Source organism: Balearica regulorum, chromosome 2 (assembly GCF_011004875.1).
Source record: "Balearica regulorum gibbericeps isolate bBalReg1 chromosome 2, bBalReg1.pri, whole genome shotgun sequence".
In the NCBI taxonomy this organism is placed as follows: domain Eukaryota; kingdom Metazoa; phylum Chordata; class Aves; order Gruiformes; family Gruidae; genus Balearica; species Balearica regulorum.
In genome coordinates, this window is record NC_046185.1 from 164,133,908 (window position 1) to 164,157,714 (window position 23,807).

The 23,807-nt window shown below is 40.4% G+C and overlaps 1 protein-coding gene across 10 annotated transcripts in view; it reads left to right on the forward strand.

The window, feature by feature from the left end:
* Positions 1-23,807, forward strand: part of ADCYAP1R1 (ADCYAP receptor type I) — a 146,394-nt gene that overhangs the window by 51,791 nt on the left and 70,796 nt on the right. For all 10 annotated transcript variants that reach the window (XM_075746811.1, XM_075746801.1, XM_075746804.1 and 7 more), the window contains exon 3: positions 8,896-9,001. In XM_075746811.1, coding sequence (XP_075602926.1) covers positions 8,896-9,001 — 106 coding nt within the window. The remainder of the gene's footprint in view (positions 1-8,895; positions 9,002-23,807) is intronic.

A 23,807-nucleotide genomic window follows, 5' to 3' on the forward strand; every position in this document is an offset into this window, starting at 1 on the left:
CTTGTGCACCCCCAGCCTACTCGCTGGTGGGGTGGGGTGAGAAGCAGAAAAGGCCTTGGCTCTGTGTAAGCACTGCTCAGCAATAACAAAAACATCTCTGTATTATCAACACTGTTTTCAGCACAAATCCAAACCACAGCCTCATATCAGCTACTGTGAGCAAAATTAACTCTATCCCAGCCAAAACCAGCACAGCACTTGCTGGACCACTTCTAGAACATTACATCCAGTTTTAGGCTCCTCAATATGCTAAAGATGTCAATCAACAAGAGCAAGTTCAGACGACGGCCACCAGGATGGCCTGTGAGAAGAGGATGAAGAAAATGGGCTTTTTTAGCTGGTGGAAGGAAACTTTTGGGGCAACCCTGTAGCAGACTTACAGTATATATGAAGAGATCATCAAGAAGAGAGAGCCAAGCTCTTCATCATGGTGCATGGCAGGAGAACAATGGACTATTAGGGTAAGTTGAAACAAGGAAGATTCATACTGGATATAAAGAGAGTCCTTTTTACCCTGAGGATAGTTGAGCATAGGAGTAAGTTGCACAGAGAGGTTGTGCAGTCTCCATTCTTGGAGATTTCCAAAACCCAGAAGGAAAAAGCCCTGAGAAACCTGACCGGATCCCATTGCTGATGCTACTTTGAGTGGGAGGTTGAACTGGAGATTTCTGAAGGTCCCTTCCAACTTGAGTTATGTTGTGATTTCATAATCCTCTCTGAAAGACATGTCATAGTTGCTGTGGTCTTGCAGCCACCAGAGGCAAGGGTATCTGAGTGAAGGCAAAGGCATGTGAGGGACTGAAGCTCTAAACACAAAATCTGTAGACTAGAAGAAAAAAAAAAAAAAAAAAAAGATTAAGATAACTTTAGGCTATCGTTTATATCCTATTGGTTTTGGGTTACTCTGACACCTGATGCAGCCTTCCAAGTCTAGTTTAATCAGGGAACATTCCTGTATTACCACTACTGTCTGAAGAGTGAAAAAGAGGTGTGCTTTTCCCAAAAGTTCTCTGGAGGTAATAGGAGAATGGACAAGCCTTTCTGTTTCTTACTATTGCTCTCAGAAAAGGCAATTCTAAGTATGACGCAACTGTAAGGACGATGGTAAGGGACCTTCTTCGGGATCAGCTGAAAGCAACGTAACCCCCTATTCAGAGTTTAGGTAGAATCCTAGAATCCTAGAATGGTTTGGGTTGGAAGGGACCTCACAGATCATCTAGTTCCAAACCCTCTGCCATTGGCAGGGACACCTTCCACTAGACCAGGTTGCCCAAAGCCCCATCCAGCCTGGCCTTGAATACTTCCAAATGGAAACTGTTAGGCTTCAGAGTAGACGAATCTTTTTTGCCAAGTCAGGGGACTGATTTAACAGAGAAAATACGAGATCTGGACAACCAAAATGATTGTCATGTACAAGCTTATTCCATTGGATCAGTAGATCACCAGATCAGATGAACAGTGTGTCCCAGAGTGCTCAAAAGGGTCAAAAATTAGAGAGCTCTTCTTTCAATTCCCTCGTTGCAGGTGTTCAGCTCAATCTGAATGCCATATCCCAGACTTCTCATTTCTCAGCCAGACACAATGTGTTAACATAGGTAGATCCTCCAACTTCCCATCCAGTCATTTCTACTTATTAATCAATAGCTGAACTGTTGTCCCAAATCTGCACAAAATGCAATCACCTGAGGCTCTGACCACAGAACCCAGAGAAAAAAGTTACTCATTATTTATCCTCCTTTGCCAATCATGAATTCCACCAATTTACATATATATTACTTGCCTGCAACCCCCATTCAATGAATTTCTGTTTGCTGAGACAGCCACTTATGGAGTTTTGGCTAAAGCTTGGATCTACATTGGGTTGCTCTCTTGCCAACGGCTCTGCCATGTTCAGGGACTGCTGTGCCACAGCTTGTGTCAAGAGTTGGAGAGTGTCCTTGGAAACAATTGGTGGTGAAATCTGCAAGCCTTGCACCACTGAAGTCCTGTAGTAAGGCCACACAACCCACTTTTGCTCCAAATTAAAAGCTCTTGGAGGAGTGAGAATCTTCCCATAAGGGTTCAGTCAGATTTGTAAGGGGATAGACCTTGATTTGGACACTTAAATCCCACTGCTCTTGAAGACTTTTGAAAATAGGTGGGAATTGCAATGTTGGTAGGAGACTGTCAGCTTTTCAGATCTAGGTTGACCTCTGAGGAATGAAGGAGGAAGACATCTAGTATGTGTTATTGGGAGTTGTACTTCTAGTTTTATCTTTGGAGGAGAAAGTCTCAGGAACAATGGGAGAAAGCCTTTTTATGTAATACAATCAGCAATCAGAAAGGGCTATTAAACCTTTAGTTTCACCTCAAGGACATTATGTCTAGCTAGATTTTTAAACACTTTTCCAATGAGTGATTGCATCCTACAAGTACAAGGCTTTGAAAAACATTGCTTAGTATTGCCTGCTATTAGAAATAGGATAAAGGTATATTTTCATTTTACTCAAGATGTCAGTTCCTGGGGAAGTCATCAACTATACTGAGAATGTCTCACCATGCTCAAAGAGAGGTTTTTCAACTGATCTCCAAGATAAAAAGCCAGTTAAGGCAAACTCAAAAATAGGTTTACCCCATGTTGCGTAACACATCTTTTGTCCAGAGTTACCACTTCAGAAGGTATCCACTGAGTGAAGGGAACTGCTGATTACACTGCTGCTATTTTCTAATCTGCAGTGAAACACGCATCTCTGCAGGAGCCATCAGTGTTAGAAGGTAACCATGTCTCAAATTCACGTAAGCCAGTTTGAAAGGGATCAATGCCTTTTTTTGGCAGTGTTTGTGGGTTTTGTTTCTTTTTCCTGCACAATTTGCTTAGACCATGGTGTCAAAACTATGCTGCAGATTGTACAATTGTGCCTTGGCTTGAATAAGTTTCTAATCGCTTTACCCTTTCACTTAGTCTGAAGTGGTTTGAAATTGCAGTAGTTTGGGTGCCATTTACACAGGCAGACAAAAACACAATCAAGTAACAACGTAAGGCCTTCCTGGAGAACAATTTGTTCGACTGCCAAGCCAGTGTTGTGGGTACCAGTAATGATGTAAATCAGTTCTGAAAAAATCCAGATAATCAGAGTTCCTTCCCAAACACCTCTATTTTTAACATAATATTTTGCAAGTTTTGGCCCTGGTTTGACCAGTTGAATCATCTCTAGATAAGAACAAGGATTAAATCTAGTAATGTTGTTTCCACGACAAAGTAAGCTTCTTTCTGCAATGCTCACTTAATAATGTATCATTTTTAAGCTAACTTTTAAACACTGAAATTCATAATAGAATTAATAATAAGTGTAATTCACTGTGAAGTGAGTGATCTAATATACCTAGTGGATTAAACTCCTCTCTTGCATTACTTTCGAGACAACACTTAGACAAAAGGTGAATCAGACTCTATTTCATCTCTGTGTTGATGTAAAACACTGTCCATGAGGGATTTAATGAACGTGGTTTTTTTTTTGTTGTTGTTGTTTCTTTGCTTTTTCTTATCTGTATTTCTTTACCCCTATCCTTTTTGTCATGAGCAGAACAGTATTTTTTAATGACTGTATACAGTCAAAGACAATTGGCTTTCTTGACTAGACCATTCTGCACTGTTGGCCCATGGGATGATTAGTTTGGATAACACTCAGACCTCTTTCAATGCCCAGCTTTGAGATGTTAAAGAATTTCTAAATACTTCCAGCCACTCAACCACCTCTCCTATGCACAAGTCTTCATCAGTGACTATGAATGTGGCACAAGGATAATATCCCATTCATAGAGAATGCCCTGTTTTTCCTCTGAGAAGATCTGTATCCACTTGATATGACTGAGGAAATGATTCAAGTGCCAAAAGATAAATGTCTTTTTCCATTAGAGATACCCTACAGTGTCCAAAATATCCTGACAAAGGGCAAACATAAAGGCCAATGCAGGCAGCAGCAACTGGAGGTCAAGTGAGATACCCTAAGGCACATCAAATGGTCTAGACATCTGTGCTTAGACTTCTGACCAGCTCACCTTGGGTATAGCTGTATGTCAGTGTCATATACACAGCACATAAGTCAGGACAGCTACCCAAACATGGTTTTCAGTTTAAGTTCATATCCCTTGTTCCTTGGTATAAGTAGTCAGAAACCATCTTCCTAATGCGTTCCAGTCCTCCTCTCTCAGCTGCCTACCCACAGCCTTGCTTTGTGCTCCATGAACACATTATCAGGACTATTCTCTCCCTGTTTGCAGATTTACTGGGCACGAGGGTTCAAGGCACAGTGTCAGCAGCTTGTACCACCCTGTGCCTAATGTGAGGCACAGTCTGCGCTACATGCTGGGAAGAGGTGCAGAGCTATTACCGTGCTGTGAACATCTTTAGGCACCAAATCAAGCACCTTGACTTGTTGCCTTTCCGGTATAGAAAGGCTTGATATACTTGAACTCAGTGCTTGATATACTTAAAACAAGAAGAAAGGGGGCTTATTTAACTTTATTTTCATGAGCAAGGACGTGTGTGGTGCCCTTCTGATCTGCACAATTCCTCCCACGTGGTTCCTTCCCTGGAGCATCTGTATGTTTGAGTAATACCTTGCTTAAACACATGACTCTAAAATTTGCCAATCTGATTTATACATATAACTAGGGCAGGTCCAGAAGCAGCACAGATGTGTTCACCTGGTTCTCTGCCCAGGTTTATGTACTAACAATCACTTTCTTAATGGAACAGTTCACAATAAAGCAGCATGTTGAGAGTATGTGTGAGAGAATATATGTAGGTTGTAGCATAATAAGAAGATTGTTATTAATATTACCATAATGTCAAGGGAACACAAGTTACACACAGCACATACCAGTTTCTTTGTGGTGGTCACCTTAATAAAAATATATGAAGAAAAATTAAAATGCTCAATTTGTTGCACATCTGTAGTGTCTTAGCTAGCTGCTTTTGTCTTTTGTGTTCTCTCAGAACTAAACAGACATTGATTGTATTTACTGTATTTATATCTCTATAAATATATGCCTTTTCAAAATTGGTGTGATTCTAACTCCTTCACTCCATTGAGAGTAATTTTCTTTTTTTTTTTAAAGACTTAATTTAATGCATTATCAACTTGATTTCTTGATTTTTCTAGTATGTCTTGAAATATTATTTAACTGCACATATCACTGGTATCTTCTGGGAAACTGAAACCAGACTGTCTACTGAACTCAGGAAATTGCAAATGTCCTTGAGGCAAAAGAAATGAAATCGGGAGGCCATGAAGTTCAAGCTTACACTTCCATTTGAATTGTGCTCTGCTGTTCAGTTGTTGAATACTGACTCAACGGATTAAAGGCTCTACCAGTACATGGCTAATGGAGAAACATGAAACGTGGATCCTTTCAGGAAAACATGATAATGTTAATGCATCTCTGCATTCAACAGAAAGACCTTTTGTTATAAACAATCCAAACCTTGTTTTATTTTCTCAGATAAGACATTGCTAATTAGTGGAGATGACAGTCAGCTTCTATTTTCTCCTCTGGCACTGAGGTTAACATTTCCTCCCTTTCTTTGTTTTCTGTCTCAGTTTCCATGTTCCCCAATATTTTTTTAAGTCTGTTGATGAAGAGTGCTACACAACTGCATAAAGATGGTTATGGGAAATCACATCAAAATATTCTGCCAACAGTGAAAGCTTAAGGAAGGCTACAGGGATGGGTGAAGCATTTCAAATACATCCTGAGCCAGATTTAGATACAATTGACTGAATTTAGTCAGTTTAGTCAGATACATCTGACTAGATGTGCCTGTCTGCAAGGAAAACAATAAAATCTGAGCTTCTAACCTTATGCTTTCCTTATAATCAATCAAGTCCTGGCTTTGATTTACCACTTACTAAAGAAGACAACCAAAATATAAAGGATAAATCACACTCTTGTCGTTTCACTATTGATTGAATCTAGACCTTCTTCTCAAAGGTCTAGAGTTAACCCACAGGACATCAAAAGTTGGGCATGGTGGATTTTTTAGTGTTCTGTATCCTTTGATGGACTTTGCATACATAAATACATAAATATATATCTATATGTTTTGAACCCCTATAACATTTAACATCCACAATATCAAGCTGAAAAGGGTTCTGTAGGTTAACAATAACTTTATGAAGAAACATTTCGTTTTGTTTATTCATAATCTGCTCGCCTAGACAGTATATAAATATTAGTATTAGTATTATACTATGGCTTTTCTAATCTGCACTTACTGAATTGCCAGGTTCATGTACTGAGACAACTCCCGGATACTCCTTTCGGACCTGGGCAACTGTGGAGAGTGAACCAGTACTAGCAGCAGAAGCCTGATTTACTTGCAATTTCTCTTTTATCTTTTTGAAAGATATTCTAAGAACTTGAATGTCAGCCAATGCAATTTTCCCAATCTTTGGTGAGGTTTAGGGGATGATGTAGCAAAAGCCCTTATGTTCTTGGGAGATCCCAGAGATCTGTGACAATATATATTTTCCAGGCCCTTGGGAGCTCTTGGAACAGAATACTGTTTGTTTTGAAGATAAACAAATCTAATATGGTTATGCCTGGTGTATCCCATGGGTAAAATAGCTGAAATTTATTACTGGGATCTTGGAGATGAAACTGTGTAGCATTGTCAGTTCCTACAAGTGGCAAGTAAAACTTTCCACTAGAGGTGCATTAGGAAACCCTCTTTGTCTTTGAAAAAGTGGTGATAGCTTGTAACTGCTACAAGGACACAAGTGTGCAAATGCCTCCATGCCTTCTAGCACACATAAAAACAGAAGTACCACCAAACCAGGATTACGTGTGCCTTGGGATTTGCATATTGAGTGGGAGGTGGTAGTTCAATGCATTAGTGACCCAAACAGATCACTGCATTCACTCTATTGGGATGTGAGGGAAGTAAAATGGAACTGTACAGATGGGGCTCCAAAATAAACTGAAGTAGATTGAATTGTATGAGGTTCAACAAGGCTCAGTGCTGCATCCTGAACTTGGGTCACAACAACCCCAGGCAACGCTACAGGCTGGGGCAGAGTGGCTGGAAAGCTGCCTGGCAGAGAAGGACCTGGGGATATTGGTCGACAGCGGCCTGAATATGAGCCAGCAGTGTGCCCAGGTGGCCAAGAAGGCCAACAGCATCCTGGCTTGTATCAGGAATAGTGTGGCCAGCAGGACCAGGGCAGTGATCATCCTCTTGTACTTGGCACTGGTGAGGCTGCACCTTGAGTTCTGTGTTCAGTTTTGGGCCCCTCACTACAAGAAAGACATTCAGGTGCTGGAGCATGTCCAGAGAAGGGCAACAGAGCTGGTGAAGGGTCTAGAGCACAAGCTTCATGAGGAGTGGCTGAGGGAACTGGGGTTATTTAGTCTGGAGAAAAGGAGGCTGAGGGGAGACCTGATCACTCTCTACAACTACCTCAAAGGAGGTTGTAGCCAGGTGGGTGTTGGTCTTTTCTCCCAAATAACTAGCAAAAGAGCAGGAGGAAATTGCCTCAGGTTGCATCAGGGGAGATTTAGATTGGATATTAGGAAAAATTTCTTCACTGAAAGGGTTGTCAGTCACTGCAACAGGCTGCCCAGGGAAGTGGTTGAGACAACATCCCTGGAGGTATTTAAGAGACGTGTAGATGTGGTGCTTAGGGACATGGTTTAGTGGTGGACTTGGCAGTGCTGGGTTAACAGTTGGACTTGATGATCTTGAAGGTCTTTCCCAACCTAAATGATTCTATGATTCTGATTCTTTGAATTCAGGTATTGCTTTCCCTGTTTGCTTCTTCCTGCTTAGTAGGTAAGGGAAAACAGACCACTTGGCAGGTACAATCTACTTCCTCTGTAGTTCTCCATCATCAAGAATGAAGGAAATGGGACGGGAAATATGAAACAGCAAAATCGCTTGCAGTCAACCAGGGTGACCTATCCCATTTTCAACCAGTGCACTGATTTTCATGGTGCTTTCCACTGAGTGTCATTGGAACCATAGAAGTGCCCCTATAAAATCTAACCTTATGAAACCTGAGATTGTTTTGCCCTTGAATTGATATCCCCTGGCCACTTTCTGCAACAGGAATAAAATCTTGTATTGATTTCTGGGAATGGGACTTGTTCTTATTTTGTTGCTGCTTTGGGATTGCCTGCATTCTGTTGGCTGCAATGTTCCTCTTATAAATTCATTTGTCTTCCCCCCTCCCCTGCACTTTTTTCTTATGGTGGACTGCCTTAGATCCTTAAAGAGAGGAATAGGGAAAAAACCAAACAAGCAAACAAAAACCCCACATTTGGATCAAGTCTTCTCAGTTTAATTGGTGTTGCATTCTTTTTTGGCAAGGAAGTAGCCTTGTATTCACTGGGAATAAAGGAAGAAGGAGATATTAAGGAACGGACCAGGGTGAAAGACTCAGAGAAAGAGCTTTTAATTTAGTTTTGAGTCCTGAGTGAGGTTAATGGATTGTGCAAGACTCATAAGAAACTGGTGGAAGATCAAACTGAGCCTCAATTGATTTCCGATTCCTCTTTAAATTGTTTTATTTATATGAAGCATCTTTACTTCTGCCTTATATGGGGAAGGAATACAATGAAATGAAGAAAACTCATTAGAAAATACACTGTGACAGGGAGAGCAACATAAAAACCCCAAACAATTTATGACAACTATAATTCCATAGAGTGGACTTAGGCTTTCTGGGGGGAAAAAAAAAAAAAAAAAAAAGGAAAAAAATAAATTGTTGTAGTTCCCTCTTATCTTCTAAGGGTGTTTTTATTTCTTTTCCTTTTTGGAATGGGACCTCAAAACTTACTGATGTTTCATCATATACGCTCCAGGTATTTTAAGTTTGTAATTGTTCTTTTTCTACATTTTTTCCTACACTTCAGGTTACAGCAACCCATTCCAACTGCATCATTAAAAAAGAGCAAGAGACTTGTCTGGAGAAGATACGGAGGGCAGCTGCCCTGAACCCTTTCAATGACTCTTCTCCAGGTGAGTTTCAGCTTGCGATAGACCATGTACATTGAATTGATGGTTTCTAAACCTTTCATGTCTGCAGGGGTTTCCAGCAATGTCAATGCAAATATCTTACTGTAAGAGGTGCAGTCACTGCAGCTGAATGAGCTTAGAGAATCATTATAACGACAAAAAAATCAATCAACGATGTTGTACCAGAACGATTTCTGGTTATTATCAGAGGTCAGGAATTTGCTTTTGTACTTTAGGTGAGGCAGCGATATATATCTACAAAATTAATCCAAAAAGGAAAAAAACCCCAACAAAACACCACAACAAAACCAAAAACCAAACAAGAAAAAAAAAGGGAATGAAAAGAAAAGAAAAGAAAAAAAAAAAAAAAAGAAGAAACAATGTGCCTGGAAAGGCCTTGTTAGTGTTTATGTCTTCTGCTGTGCAGGTGACAACAGCTATTGGGGACTGGTCATAAGACTAAGTGCATCACTGGTCTGTTCTGTAACAGCTCATTCCCTCTCATCAGTTCAGTAATAATTTGTGCCTCTTTGTCACATGATCTGAAGACCTTTCCAGGTATTATTTTGATGATTGTAATCTTGATAAGGAATACTTGTGCTATTGCTGAGATAAGAAACTGAGGCAGCAAGGAAAGAAGAAATTAATAGTTTAATATCCTGTCTCATTTCCCACTGACTGCAGAAGGAGCTGCCTGTGGCCAGCACCAATAAGAGAAGGGCAAAGAATGACAAAGAAAGTAATTGGAAATCAGGGTCTATTTTCTGAGTCCTGTCCAAACTGCTTCTACTGTGACTAGAATTGGTAAAACTGCAGAGAAAAGCAGATAGAACACATTGCATGTGTGATAAAAGATGGGAGATTTCTCTGCCCTTTTCCTCACCACATATTTCAGCCCAGAAGCAAGGGAGGGCAGGATGCAGATCTCTGTGTTACCAGAGCATCCTCTGAAGCAAGGCATTCCTGCATTTTAGCTGCTAGGAGTATTTTCATCAGAGCTCTGCTATTCATCTTGTGCATAAGCTCATTTTTGTTCTGCTTTCCAGCTTTGAGCAAATGAACTATGTGGTTTGGTGGAACTGAGGAAAGCATGTACTTTGAGCAGTTCATTTCAGCCCCAGGAATGTATTTTTGAGACCCTCTTTGTGCATTACAGAACACCTTCCCAATTCTTCGCTGCTCCAGAAGTAGCATAAGCAAGGACAAAAGGGGAAAAAACCTGTTTCATACCCCCAGAATGATGTCAGAAGCTGACCATGAGCTCTACTTCTAATGATTATGCAAGGACTATTATTTTGATTCAAGAATTCATAGATTTTCCCAGGTCGAAAGAGACCATTTCACCAGCTAGTTTATTCTTTATCACTCAAATCCAAAATAACCCTGGTAGTTGGGGGACTATTCACACTGCACTCCTCCCCCTGCCTGTTCCAAATTCAAAGAGCACAGCTCAGAGATAGAGGAGGTCCAGAGCCATTGGAAAGGCTTTTACATCTCAATGTGATTAAAATGTATCACCCACTCAGGCAGGAAGGGACTGAATCCTTTCAAGCACTAGCTCAGCAGCAGAACTCAGCTGCAATTTATTCTGTTCCCCCAGTATTTTTGGATTGAATCACTGTAAAGATTTTCCCAGGCTCACTGTGCATCTTTTAGTTGTTCACCACATTCTGTGGCAACGAGTTTCACAGTTTACGTGGCTTTGGGTAAAGAAGCAGCATCCTCTCAGAGACTTTTGTTTTCCAGTGAAGAATTCTGGCATATTTCTTGTTTGGAAGCCATTTCATTCTGTGGATCCTGTTTGTTGCCCTTTTTCTCTACCTTTTTTAGATTATTGTAGACATGTAGGCACTGGCACAGGTTGCCCAGAGAAGCTGTGGCTGCCCCCTCCCTGGAGGTGTCCAAGGCCAGGTTGGATGGGGCTTTGGGCAACCTGGGCTAGTGGAGGGTGTCCCTGCCCATGGCAGGGGGGTTGGAAAGAGGTGATCTTTGGGGTCCCTTCCAACCCAAACCATTCTGTGATTCTGTGTTTTACATATATTTCATTTCACCTCTGGGACTATACCATTCCACTCTATCCTCCAACTCCTGACCTTCCAGACTCACCTTTCATTACATGATAATTATTTCAAACCAGATCTTGCCACTCTCATTCCCAACAAGACCTTATCTCCATAGTTAAAGGATGGGACATCAACAGAGCTCTACGACATTCTTACTGTTTGCTTAATATCATTGATACACTACTTACTCTGTTTTGAATGACACCTTATTGTTGCCTGCTTACAAGAGGTGTAACGTTGGATACTTCACACATGATAGATTTACACTCCACAGTATTTGGGGAAATACCACAGGTATCTGTTCACTCCAAAAGCACTTTTGCTTCTGGTTTATTAGTGGAATGAAGCACTATTCACCACAGCTGAACCTGGCTTTTAGGTTAAGCTATCTAGCATTGCTTACAGAATTTTCATCATGAAACTCCCTGAAGAGGTAGTAACTGCCCATAAATTAAGCAGTCATATGTGCAGTGCGTTGATTCCTGTCAATTTTCACCTGCTGCAGACAACCTATTTTTCACTTGGGAGAAGTGAAAATTGCCAACATTTGTTTTTTGTTATTCATTTGTAGCAGTAAGAATTACTAATGATGGCAGGTAGAGGAGAAATATGTTATTAGCTTGTTTCCTTCAAAGAAAGAGAAACATAGGAAATAACTCCCTTGCTTGTCAGAAACAGCTGAAAGTAGGAAAAAATCCCTCCTGGCTGGTGAGTAAACTTCTGTTTATTCAAGAGCAAGGAGAAGCATAAAACTGCCTCTTCCGCTCTCTGACTACTTCTGCATGCAAATTTCCATACAACAATTCAATATAAAAATTTTCTGAGGATTTATTTCTCCTCAGAGGGGCTGCAGGATATAAAATGGAATTGTGAGTTTTTAGGGACTCTGTAGAGTCTCAGGCACATGTTCAAGTTACTGTGGCTTCAAAAAAAATCCTGCAAATCAGCTGAACTACAATAACCTCTGTAAGCTAGGTAGCTCCACATTCTTCTGTTGCAGATGACACAAAGTCAGATAATCACGTATAAGACTTGAATCTGGGACATGAACAGCCTTTGCGATCCGTATTTCTACAGATCCGTATTATTCTACAGAATAATAATGTCACAGACACTGCTCCAAGGTGCCCACATGGTGCAAAAAATAATAATGGTAATAGCAGGTTTCCTGCTCCTATTTAGAGACCTCGTCTTCGGCAGTGATATTTCTCCTGCCTAAAAGTACTGCATGGAAAGCAATGCACTTTGAAGTCAAAAGAGGAAGAACATCTTATGGGTTCCTACATTTTGCAATAATTCAACTCTCCTGCCTTTGCTTCGCCCCCTTGCTGTGTTCAGCATCTGTGAACACAGATGTAAACTAAACGGTTCCCCAGAGGTCCTCTGGGTGAAGTCCAACACAAGCACAATGTTGATGCTGCAACTGCAACCACAGGTCGTGAACAGTAAAGCTGGCACTATGTTATGGATAGCATCCAGCTCTGGCTTGTCAATACTCTGATGTTTTCACCTTTCCCCCCTGCCTCTACCTTTCGTGCCCAGATGTTATGCTTATTACTGTTTTATTCTTCACAGCACTGTTTTCCCTCCTTCTGCTGCTGTATAATGCTTATAATGCTTCAGAAACAATGATTGCCTTGAAATTTTCTGTTTGGCTGGTTTTTTCGTTGTTGGTGGGGGTTTTTTGTTTTGGTTTGTTTTTTTCCCATGGGTTTTAGGAGTATGTGCTGATCCTGTGTGTCCATCCCTGTTCGACTATCACCTACAGCCTGAATGAAAAAGAAAATTTGAAGAAAATGAAATCTCAGCAGGACCCAGAATCTGACTCCTTTGCTCTGGAAACAGAATTAAAGTGATAAAGGGAAATAATGAAAGCCAAAGGCAAAAGAGAAAAGAGGGAGGGGAATGATTACTCTAACTTCTCCAGGCTATTTCTTACATCAGTGTTTCCAATCTCCCTTATTTGAGTTTTTGTCCCTGTTCTACTGTAGAGCTGCCTCAGTTCCTGTTGGACCCTCTTCTAGCTATCAGCTGTCCTCAAGGGACTTTCTGCCTGATAAGAATTGACAAAGCTCACTGCTGATCCATATGCACCCTTTTTCATTTTTATTTTTCCCATCCAGACTCTGTTGACCTGTTCCCAACCCTGGGGCTAGGAAAGAATGATACAGGAGTTACTCAGATGATGAATGACATTTTCCTGGGTCATGTACACTTAGCATGGGATTCATCTAATTAAATGTTGATGCCTGCAAATGCATCTACACTACAAATGAGCAAGTCACCTTGCTCATTTTGTAGCTCTGGATATCTAATAAGTAGAGCCTCAGAAATAATTCATTTCATCCTCTAAGTAGATTAGATAATGCCTTTTTTTTTTTCTCTATGGACATACATGGTAGCAAGAGTGACCATCTCAGCTGTAAATATTTACACTGTAGATGTCTAAATTTTGTCAGACAAATCCTACCTTTAGCACCTGGCTCTGTTATACTGACTAGGTCATGTTACAGGTCTGGATTACCTGAGGATGTTTTGGTATGCAGGTGTCTTCTTCATGCCATCCACGTACTTAACTGTAGCGGATCTGCTTAGACTTGTGTGAACAAGTTTGCAATCAATGCTTCCTTGAGTGGTGACCTCAAAAGACAAGCAAGTGTTCAGCAGACTGCACATTCGCACTTGCCACATGCATGCACTGACAGAGAGAATCTCCCAGCTGTCTTCTGCTTCCTGGTGGGCTTGTATCTCATCTAGTTGTAACTCTAAGGGCCTTACATGTTTGTCTGGCTTGATCTGGGATCTGCTGAACAGTTGTATCTCACACTGTCCATGGGAGCACAGGATCACAGCCAGGAAATATGCCACTCAGAGGATGATGGTGGAAAGAGCCCCGCTGATGAAGTGTAGAACATTTCTGCAGCTAGAACATTTCTGCTGTAGAACATGCAGATCAGCATGATAGACATTTCCCAGACTGTTACCTGTCTTGCTTTCCACTATTGGAACTTGGTATTCTGGACTTGTACCCTGAATGTGGCGCTCTCTCAAAGGGTGGGGGAGTTCCTTCAGAGATCTGCAGATTTGGGCCTCCCATTTAAGGTTTATAGTGCCTAAAATGCACTAATCTGGAATGAGCCAACGTATGATAATATTGAACACGGCACAAGAAGTTGAATAGAAAGAGAAGTGATGAGGACTTATTCATGAGTTGGCATTGCTAGCTGGTCTAGGGAAGCGATTGTCCCACTCTACATTGCACTGGTGCGGCCTCACCTCGAGTACTGTGTGCAGTTTGGGTGCCACAGTACAAAAAGGACATAAAACTATTGGAGAGTGTCCAAAGGAGGGCAACAAAGATGGTGATAGTCTAGAGGGGAAGATGTATGAGGAGAGGCTGAAATCCCTTGGTTTGTTCAGCCTAGAGAAGAGGAGACTGAGGGGAGACCTCATCGCAGCCTACAGCTTCCTCACGAGGGGGAGCAAAGGGGCAGGTGCTGATCTTCTCCCCCTGGTGACCAGTGATAGAACCCGAGGGAACGGCATGAAGCTAAGACAGGGGAGGTTTAGGTTGCGTATTAGGAAAATGTTCTTCACTGAGAGGGTGATCGGGCACTGGAACAGGCTCCCCAGGGAAGTGATCACAGCACTGGGCTTGACTGAGTTCAAGAAGTGTCTGGATAATGCTCTCAGTCATATGCTCTGATTTGGCTGGTCCTGTGCAGAGCCAGGAGTTGGACTCAATGATCCTTATGGGTCCCTTCCAGCTCAGGATATTCGATGATTCTATGATTCTATGATTATGTGGTTCATGACTCACTGTCAAATTGATCTACAACATGCAGTCCTGGTGAACTAGGACCAGTCATCTTGTCCTTCCTCTGAAAAATGTTGAAGGGCAGTAGCATTGGCAGGCAAGAAGTTCAAATGACATAAGTATTTGTAGGGACGTGATGCCTACAACGATCTTTTTTAAGAGGAATCCTATCAGCAAGTTACCATGTAAATCAACAGAAAAGAAAATGGTAAGAGTGCCAAGGGGGCAGAAGGTGGTAATTAGAAGGTAACTGTGGTAATGCAAGGAGAGAGTAGATTTTGAAGAGTTTTTCCATCTTCATATGATGATGGAGCAGATTTTTTTAGTTTTAGATGTCACACCAGCCTCCTGTTCTTTCAGAGCCTTTTAATTATCTGCTTTTATTTCCCTTGGCACCACTGGGAAGACATTACTTCATTGTGTGCCTGTGTATGTGAGCATGTGCCTCCCTTATTGATGAAGTTGTGCACAAGAACAATAGGACTAGGGTTGTTGTTCTCATTCTGAGCTTTTAAAAGCTATTGAATTCCTAGAGTTGGGAAGGTATAGCTAAGAATACATCTCTACCCCTAAATGTTTTCTACTTGGCTTCTATTTGAGCCTAGATAGCTTTGACATGCCTGAATACACCTGTCTGAGGTCAAAGATGCTTTTTTGCGCTGATGGATTTATCCATGTGACACTCCATAAAGTGTCTTGTACTAACTTCACGTTAGATATGGTAGAAACAAGCAAGGATTTCACAGTAGAAGTTAGGGACCGTGCAGCACCAGGGTTAGGATCTGTGCTCATTTGACATCTATACTGTAGAGGTCTCTATCTGAAAAAGAGTCCAGTGTAACCCTTGGTACCAGAGCTGCGATAAAGCTTTACTCTTTCTCAGGCAAATGCAAGAAAAAGAGCTTCGCTAATCTCTGTTTTCCAAGCACTGACTGATTCTTTAGCTCTTTGCTGAATGTGTCTGAGTTTATCAACAGGCTTGTTAGAAGTCGGTTCATCAGATACAGTGGATGGATTCATGTCACCTAAATATGGTTGTATAAACTACAGAGGCCTTTATTAATGCTAGTTATTTAGACTGTTTATGGTCAGTAGATCAAAATAAGAACTTAGAAGTCACTTACAAGTACTTACAGAACTTAAACAACATCCATCTTACATTGAGAAGACTGTATAAGAAGTGCCCATTTCTCTCCACTGCCTATTAAAGTAGCCATTATGGAGGTCTGAAGTTAGGTGGTATAAATTCTGTCGATAATAATGTAGCAGTAGCGGAATGAACAAAACCTTCATAATCCAGGCATAAACCAAGCTGCTGGTTCAATAAAGAAACTCAAATGAAGCAGCAGCAGCTAAAAGGGATATTGCGAGCTGACTGTAAATTTAGTCACATTAGTGAAGCTGAAAATCTGGAAGTGCATTGTCATTGAAAAAGTTCAGCTTCAGCTGTGGCAGGGGAAAGAAAGGGTGCTGTGTCACAGGCAAGCCCCTTTGGAATAATCTACAGAAAATTTTCTTGCCAATCACAGCTGGAGACGGGACAAACCTCCAATGGGTGAACCACTGCGATATTCCTATTTCTTGGGAAAGCCTCTAGCATATTTCTTATCCCTCTATAATATACAGCCAAGCTATACTTATATATATGGTCTGTCTGGGAAGACAAATAGTATAATAACAATAATTTTACTGGTGAAGGATTCCTGGTAACAGGGATTAAAACCCCATCCACATTGTACCCTAGACATACTATGAAGATGCACATATTAATGCCAGTTGAGCAGGGATATTCATTTGGCATTGTAACGTTCAGCTGAGATCATGGTCCTGGGAGCAGAAATAATTTGCTGCAGGGCAGTGCTGTGTTTGTGCAATCCTACAGCTTTTGCTGCCACATCTAGCGGGGTTGTCATTAGACTGGGGATCTCTGTACCATTCTTCATTAGGAATCACAGTGTCTGTGGTAATTCTACGTGTCTCAGTGTCAATAAAATCTTTCCTTAATATACTATCCCTTTCTCTTCAGTGCCATGTGCCACCCACAGTACAGTGTTAAGCCACGGCAAATTGGTGGAGTGTGTAGGGCCATAGGTGCATCATGCAGTACCAGAGCAATGTTCAGCCACGGATATTCCACAGCACATGTGATAGATATGGATACTTTACTCTCTGTCCTGAGAGTGTTAACCCCAAATCCTATTACTTCTTACTCACTGCTTTGTCTCCAAGGATGTGATTTCTCTCTCTTAATTTTAGTAGCTAACACCTTAATTGTCTCGTCTAAACTAAGTAGCCACTGAAGAGATGTAGGTCCTTCCTTAGAGCTATTCCTTTCAAACTGCTATGGGTTCCTGACATTTGCGGGATAAATTGTCCACTGGAATGGCCTTTTTGTCTCTACTGACTCAAGAGGGAAGCCTGAGAACAAGTTAAGCTATATGGACTCTCTAAGATAGTTAAAACTTAGGTGAGATGATCATAAGTTAAGATGACTCAGAGAAAAGATGCAAAAATTGCTGTAATGGAGCAGAAATTTCTATTATCTCCTTGGGCAGCATGAACACATTCTGCCGACACATTCAGCACCATTTTAGTGGTTTAAATGAAGACTGCTTCCTTTGCAAGCCCTGCTAATAAATCTAAGTTTAGTCATCTTCTCAGCATTTGCTGGACTTCCATTCAGATGGGAAACGAAAGGAAGGAAAAGTACTGGAATTTTATGCCTACAGCTCTGAAAACACCATGAACGGCAAAGCATGTGTATGTTCCCATCCCATAGTATATTCATTGTAATAATTCCTACATGGTTCTTTCAAAGGTATTACTTGTGTAATCTCCAAAATTACCAGGAAGTCCTTCTTTAATAACCAAGGAACGTAAGTTAAAAGAAAATAAAAGGTGAAATGGAATTAGTTCAGACAGCTGGGTGTGATATCGACTCAGATAAGATGAGTTTCTGGGAACAGGACACTAACTGCTTTTTTCTGCAAGCAGTTTAGTCATTGAAAAATGCAGGTTCAGGTTAAATTTGAAATAATTTAGGCCAAAAAATAATATCCATTAACAAATTTGGAAAATAAAAATGTAGTGACATTTCACATCAGAGCATCATTTCAGAAGTATTGTTACTTAAACTTAAGTTAGGGTAAAAAATGAAAAATGTTAAAATTAAAAATACAAAGCTAAAAATTAAGCTTCCTGTCTGCCTGCCCAACATATCAGCCAAAAAGAAGGAAAAAGATCTTACTAAATTGAGCAGAATGGGGATTTTTTTCCCAATTTTTTTTTTTTTGTTTAACCATTGAAACAAAACATCAATTATTTACACAGTTCCACTTGTGAGTTCCTTGTTTCTATGGTGACAGCTAGTTCATTAAACCACACCACCTCTCTTTTTTTCATCCAGAGTTAAATAGTATCAAGAAGCCCACTCCTGCCTTCTGCTACATGGCATATATGATGTGCAAAGAGAAGCTGATTTAGAGTAAACAAGGGGCAGTTTCTTTATAGTATATGTAGAGGCTGTCAGTAAGTGAGGGTTTGCCCCATATATTTATTTATTTGCTTTTGATTTTTTGTTTAGTTTTGGTTTGGTTTCGTTTTGGTTTAAATGACCATTTTCAAATGCAAAGTGTAGTATATGCATTTTACCCGTGAGGCAGGGAGATTGTTTTAATTCATGTTGCCCCAAGCTGCAACTATGAGCATTGCATGTAATTACAAGCATGATATCCCAAGTCACTGTAGTTAAAAAAATAATCAATGAATAGCAGTAAAACTTATAAATGAAATAAGTTATGGTCTTTGCTGTGCTTCTGTGATCTGTCGATATCTTCAGAGTCACGGACAGCCGGAAGCTGTGACAACTTACAGTCATTTAGCTTTTTAATGTCTATAGTACCATGGCAGAAAAAAATCCCCAAAGGACTATTAAAATATCATCTGAATTATAACTGACCACCTCTGATTTTAGTAGGATTTTCATCAGATCTTTGCAGCTCCTTTTAAACTGTGTGCTTGTGCTGTACCCTATCAGGCAGCTGCTGCAGTCTTCTGCAGAAGCAGATACATTTCAGTGCTGAATTAAAATGCTTCCTCGCATGCAAACTGTGTTTTCATGAAGGTCCTAAACCCATGTTATGTTTCTGTAAAAATGAGAGAGTCAGTCGTCAGAAAACTGAGTATTCTTTTAAAAGGTAATTCTGTGAAAAAGCTCTTTTGTTTTTATTCCCATAGCATATTCTGTGGCTATATCTGTTGTATTTTCTGACAAAAGTGAGTCTTTATTGCTTCTTTAGATTGTTAGTCTCACTGAGAAAAACAGAGCAGCAAGAGAGTGAATTCGATTCTTGCTGGAATTAGTGGCACAGTTGACTGGTTTCTAGGATCTTTATTTCTAGTTATGGAACTTGGATTAAGACAGCACTGGCTGACTTTGAATTTCTCTGCCCTGGCAGTGACTACGTTTCAGAGAAATCCTAAACAAAGCCTAGACATCACCTGTAAATTTCATTCTAGTGTTCAATAAGTTCCTGAAGCAAGAGAATTAGGGAATTACTTTGGAGATTTTTAGGACCAGATTCAGATGCACATAAACAGAAAGTGTCTTTTGATTCCTTAGGTTATCAAGACATTCTGACATGGGGCCTACAGATCTGTGACTTATCTGGATTGGCAACTTGATCCCCTGAAGTATCTCAAGTTGCACTAAAAACCTACCTTTGTGAAAATAAATTAAATCCTTACAGTGGAAATACCTGATGTAGCTGCCTCAAATTTCCATGTTCAGTGTAAGTTAGTCACCCAGGCTCCCTCAATAATCGGTGATGAAAAACAGAAGACTTTGGATCATTACCCACAGACACCTTCATTTTATCACTGGAATTACTTTCAGGGCTTCAGTAAATATATTGACTTTGTGTACAATAGTGGAAGTTGAGACACTGGGGAAAGTGTTTTATTGTATAGAGACAGATACCCAGTGCCATTTGAGATTCCCTGGGTATCTGAGACACCCACACAGGGCTGGAGGATGTGGCATAGACTTATTGGAGTAACAATATTGGAATAAAAGCAGGAGATCAGGTAACAGTGGCCCTAGTGACATGCACTAAGGCAACTGAAGCCCTCCTCAGACTGCATACAGACATATAGACTTAGTTGTCTTAGTTTGAATCTAAAGGACTCACTGAGTCAGGGTGGTGAAACACTGGAACAGGTTGCCCAGAGAAGCAGTAGATGCTCCATCCCTGGAAACATTCAAGGTCAGGTTGGACCTTGAGCTCTGAGGAACCTGATCTAGTTGAAGATGTCCCTGCTCACTGCAGGGGGGTCGGACTAGATGACCTTTAAAGGTGCCTTCCAACGCAAAACATTCTATGATTCTATGAATCACAACGGAAAGAGATAGGCAGAGAACCAATTGTGTTTCCTAAAAGAATCCTCTAAAACAATAAAGGAAGGTGTGTTTGCTGAAGGACATTAACCAACTTAAGAAAAAATGCCTATCTTTTTGCATTGGTTGTAGAGGCAGAAAAGAAAAATGCTAATGTTAAGTACTCTGAGCAGTGACTAACAGAGACATATTTGGTTGTTTTCAACAGAGAAACTACAGAATTACTGTACACACACATCCACAGACTTTGGTTGTATTAGTCAAATTACCCAAAGGGAAGGAAAGGACAATACAGCAATAATTTGTGATCTCTGCTTCAGCTTATAAAAGCCTAGAAGGATGTAAGAGATACTGGTACATGTGCTAATAGTTAATAAAGACAAAATACAAATGTTGATCCTTTCTATAATTTCCCAGGTTTGGGCTTCTGTTGCTAATGAATTCATAATATATGGCCAGTGAATATAATAGGATCTACCAACACAGACTGAAAGTAGGATTCTTGGTTGTGTTAAGGATATGTTTTATAACCCTGGTACGATGAAGGATCTGTAATATACCTGCCCATTCCTGTTCTACTCCACTATAGATCCCCATATGTAATGACGTTTCTTGGTGCTGATAATGACTATCAGGATCCTTGTTCCTTCTTCTGTCTCTGTGTTGGGAAGAAGCACAAAAGGGAACAGAGATGAGAGCAGAGACACTGTGTGACACTGGTTTTTTCATCAGCTGACAGGGCTATGAACTTGTGGAAAGCACAAAGCTTTTCTAAGAGAAGTGTGAACTGGCAACAATACTCCAGGCTGTGACCTGCTGCAGAAAAATTAGACTTCTTTTACCTACACGGGGACACTGTGGTCATCCAGTCCATCATATGCATGAGATGACAATGACAGTCATCAAGCATCATGCAGTATCCTTCCATTTCTACCTGGTTTCTGTCCAATCCTTTATTCAATCTCTCATTAGACATATATTTAACAGGCTTAGCAGTGGCACAGCCCAGGAAGTGAACTGGTTGGACCTTATTTTCAGGGATATAATGGATTTTTGTGAGCCTGCTACGAAGGTGGCATTGTTTGAACTTCCTTGGTTATTCTTCTGTACCTTGATATGAAGATGAGAACAATATCAAGGTTTTTTTGGTTTGGGGGGGGGGTGGTGGTGGGGGGGGTTGTTTGGTTTTTTTTCTTTTTTTTTTTTTTTTTCTTCAGAGAGACAGCATGGAGTTTTTCTCATGGAACTTGAGGTTTCTATACCATAGGTATTTTTATCTCAGCTATTGTCCCGAAGCTGCCTTCACTATCAATGGAGAAAAGTTGGCTTTTTGAGGGAATGACTCATCAGACCTACTTCAAACGAGAGACATTGTTCTCTAGGATTGCCTGTTTCTACCCATTACTAAAAAAAATTTGAAGGCTATTCAAAGGTAGATGTTGGCAACTGGTCAGTTGAATCCCACTCTGGTAAGCACATTTGCCAGTTACTGCTTGCTTTGTTAATGGGAATGGCTGCCCGTACTTAGAGCACTAGTGGGAGAAAAATAAACATGATGGGAACAAGAAGGGTTAGAACCAACTCCAATGGCTTTCCATTAATAACTTCAATTGGAAGATTTTCTGTACACTTTTAAGAATTATTTCCTTTTCACCAGTGCGTGAAACTTCTGGAGGAACATTCTGACATACTGCATTCGTACGTTTAGAATAACTCCTTTTGATATCTGTGTGTATTGAAGAATCACTTGGAAAGCTCTAGACATGGATCAAGTGTTGTTAGACCAAAGACTCAAGAGAGCCTTCTTAGCCTGTTCTTTACCATGAAATGTTTTTTTTCTTATGAGACTTCGCCAAGCACTGATGTCCTCAACACAAGTGGCCAATGACTAAAATTGTCCAACTGTACAATTTCATTTCTTGTTTCAGCTTATTCTGAGCTACATCCACTGCTTCTTAATATACCTTGCAAACTTAAGCCAAGAACTTCATTACAGGAAACTGCCTACTCAATAATATATGCAATTGAATAAGTGTAATAATTTGGACTCCTGACAGATTGTGCACATTGATTTTTCCTCAGCAAAATGAAACTGAAGAACAGTAAGTTAAATCGTCTTCAGACAGATAAGCAAGTTACAGTACTATAACAAGTTATTAACTATTCTGTCTGCTAAGCAGTAGAAAAATATCTATATGTACTCATCTCAACATGGCAAAAATGAGATAATTCAGTTTTACTTAACTTCAAAAACAGAAGTGCAAAGTAACTTACATACATAATAACACCTTAAATAACAACTCCCTGTGCCCTTATTAAGCCCTATTTTTTTCCACAAAGTTCTTTAAATTTCTACTTCATTAGACACTGAAGCTATGCCCTTTCTGTTGTTGGAAATTACAATGGATCCAATCTTGATCTCTGCAGGATGCTGAAGAGATTTAGAAAGTGGAGACAGCTCTGAAGTATCTGCTGAACTTCATGGCCTCTTCCATCACTGGAAGAGCAAGGCAGCAGGAACTGCATGTCCAATATTTGTTGTATATTTTTAGTTTCTGGGTGAGGGAGGATGGGGGTGGGGAAAGGGAGATCCTTGGCTTTGCCCATGAGCTGCTAGCCAGCACTGCTGACTCAGAATGTGCATGGTAATTTGCTCCTGGCAAAAGGAAGGAAAAGAAAACGTGCAATTCCTTTCCCAGATTCCTTCCATGAAATGGAAGGAACAGGAGAGGAAAAAGGGAATGATCTCTCAATTTCATGCAGTTTTCCAGCCTTTTGTTCAGGAAATGAAGCAAAGAAGAACTCTTCTCATGTGTTTTGTTTTGGGGGTCATATAGCTTAATCTGTTGAAATATTTCATTCTAGAGAGAAGAATTTTGCATGCTATACTAGAAAAAAATGAACTTGACCTGTGTTGTTGTTATGCTCCCCAGCTTGAAATTTCATTTTCTAATATGAAATCCACCACAGAAATAGGTTATTCTGTGGTGCAGGAATACTTCAGCAATATTACGCCAAAGTCTAAAGGTGAAACTAATCTCACTTTAGCTGGCTGAAAGCAGAATGTTTGCTGAAATTGGACATGTAGGCTCCTCCATAGCAGGGGGGGGGGGGGGGGGGGGGGGGGAGGAAAAAAGTTGATTCACTCAGCCTGTCTTTGATATATATTTTAAGATTTTATTTTTTTTATTTTGGACACTTGAGATGTAGGAACTTGTCTCCTGTTGATGCATGATCTGTTTTTTCCTCATTTCATATCTAGAGGAACGTTGACTGTTAGAGTCCAATTCTAAGACAGCTTTTGAGTTTGTTTATTTTTTCAAATATATGCATTATTCCTGCAAGATAGTTGGAAAGGAATAGAATTTAGAAAAGTTGCCATCCAGACTTCAGATTGGTCTCAGTTAAAATAAACATTCTTTTTTCCTCTCCTCATTTCTGAATTTTGCTCCTGGATGCCATGAAGACTCATGATTTTGACAGCTCAATGAATACGTAGCATCTTATAAATGATTTACAGATGAATCAAAGTAA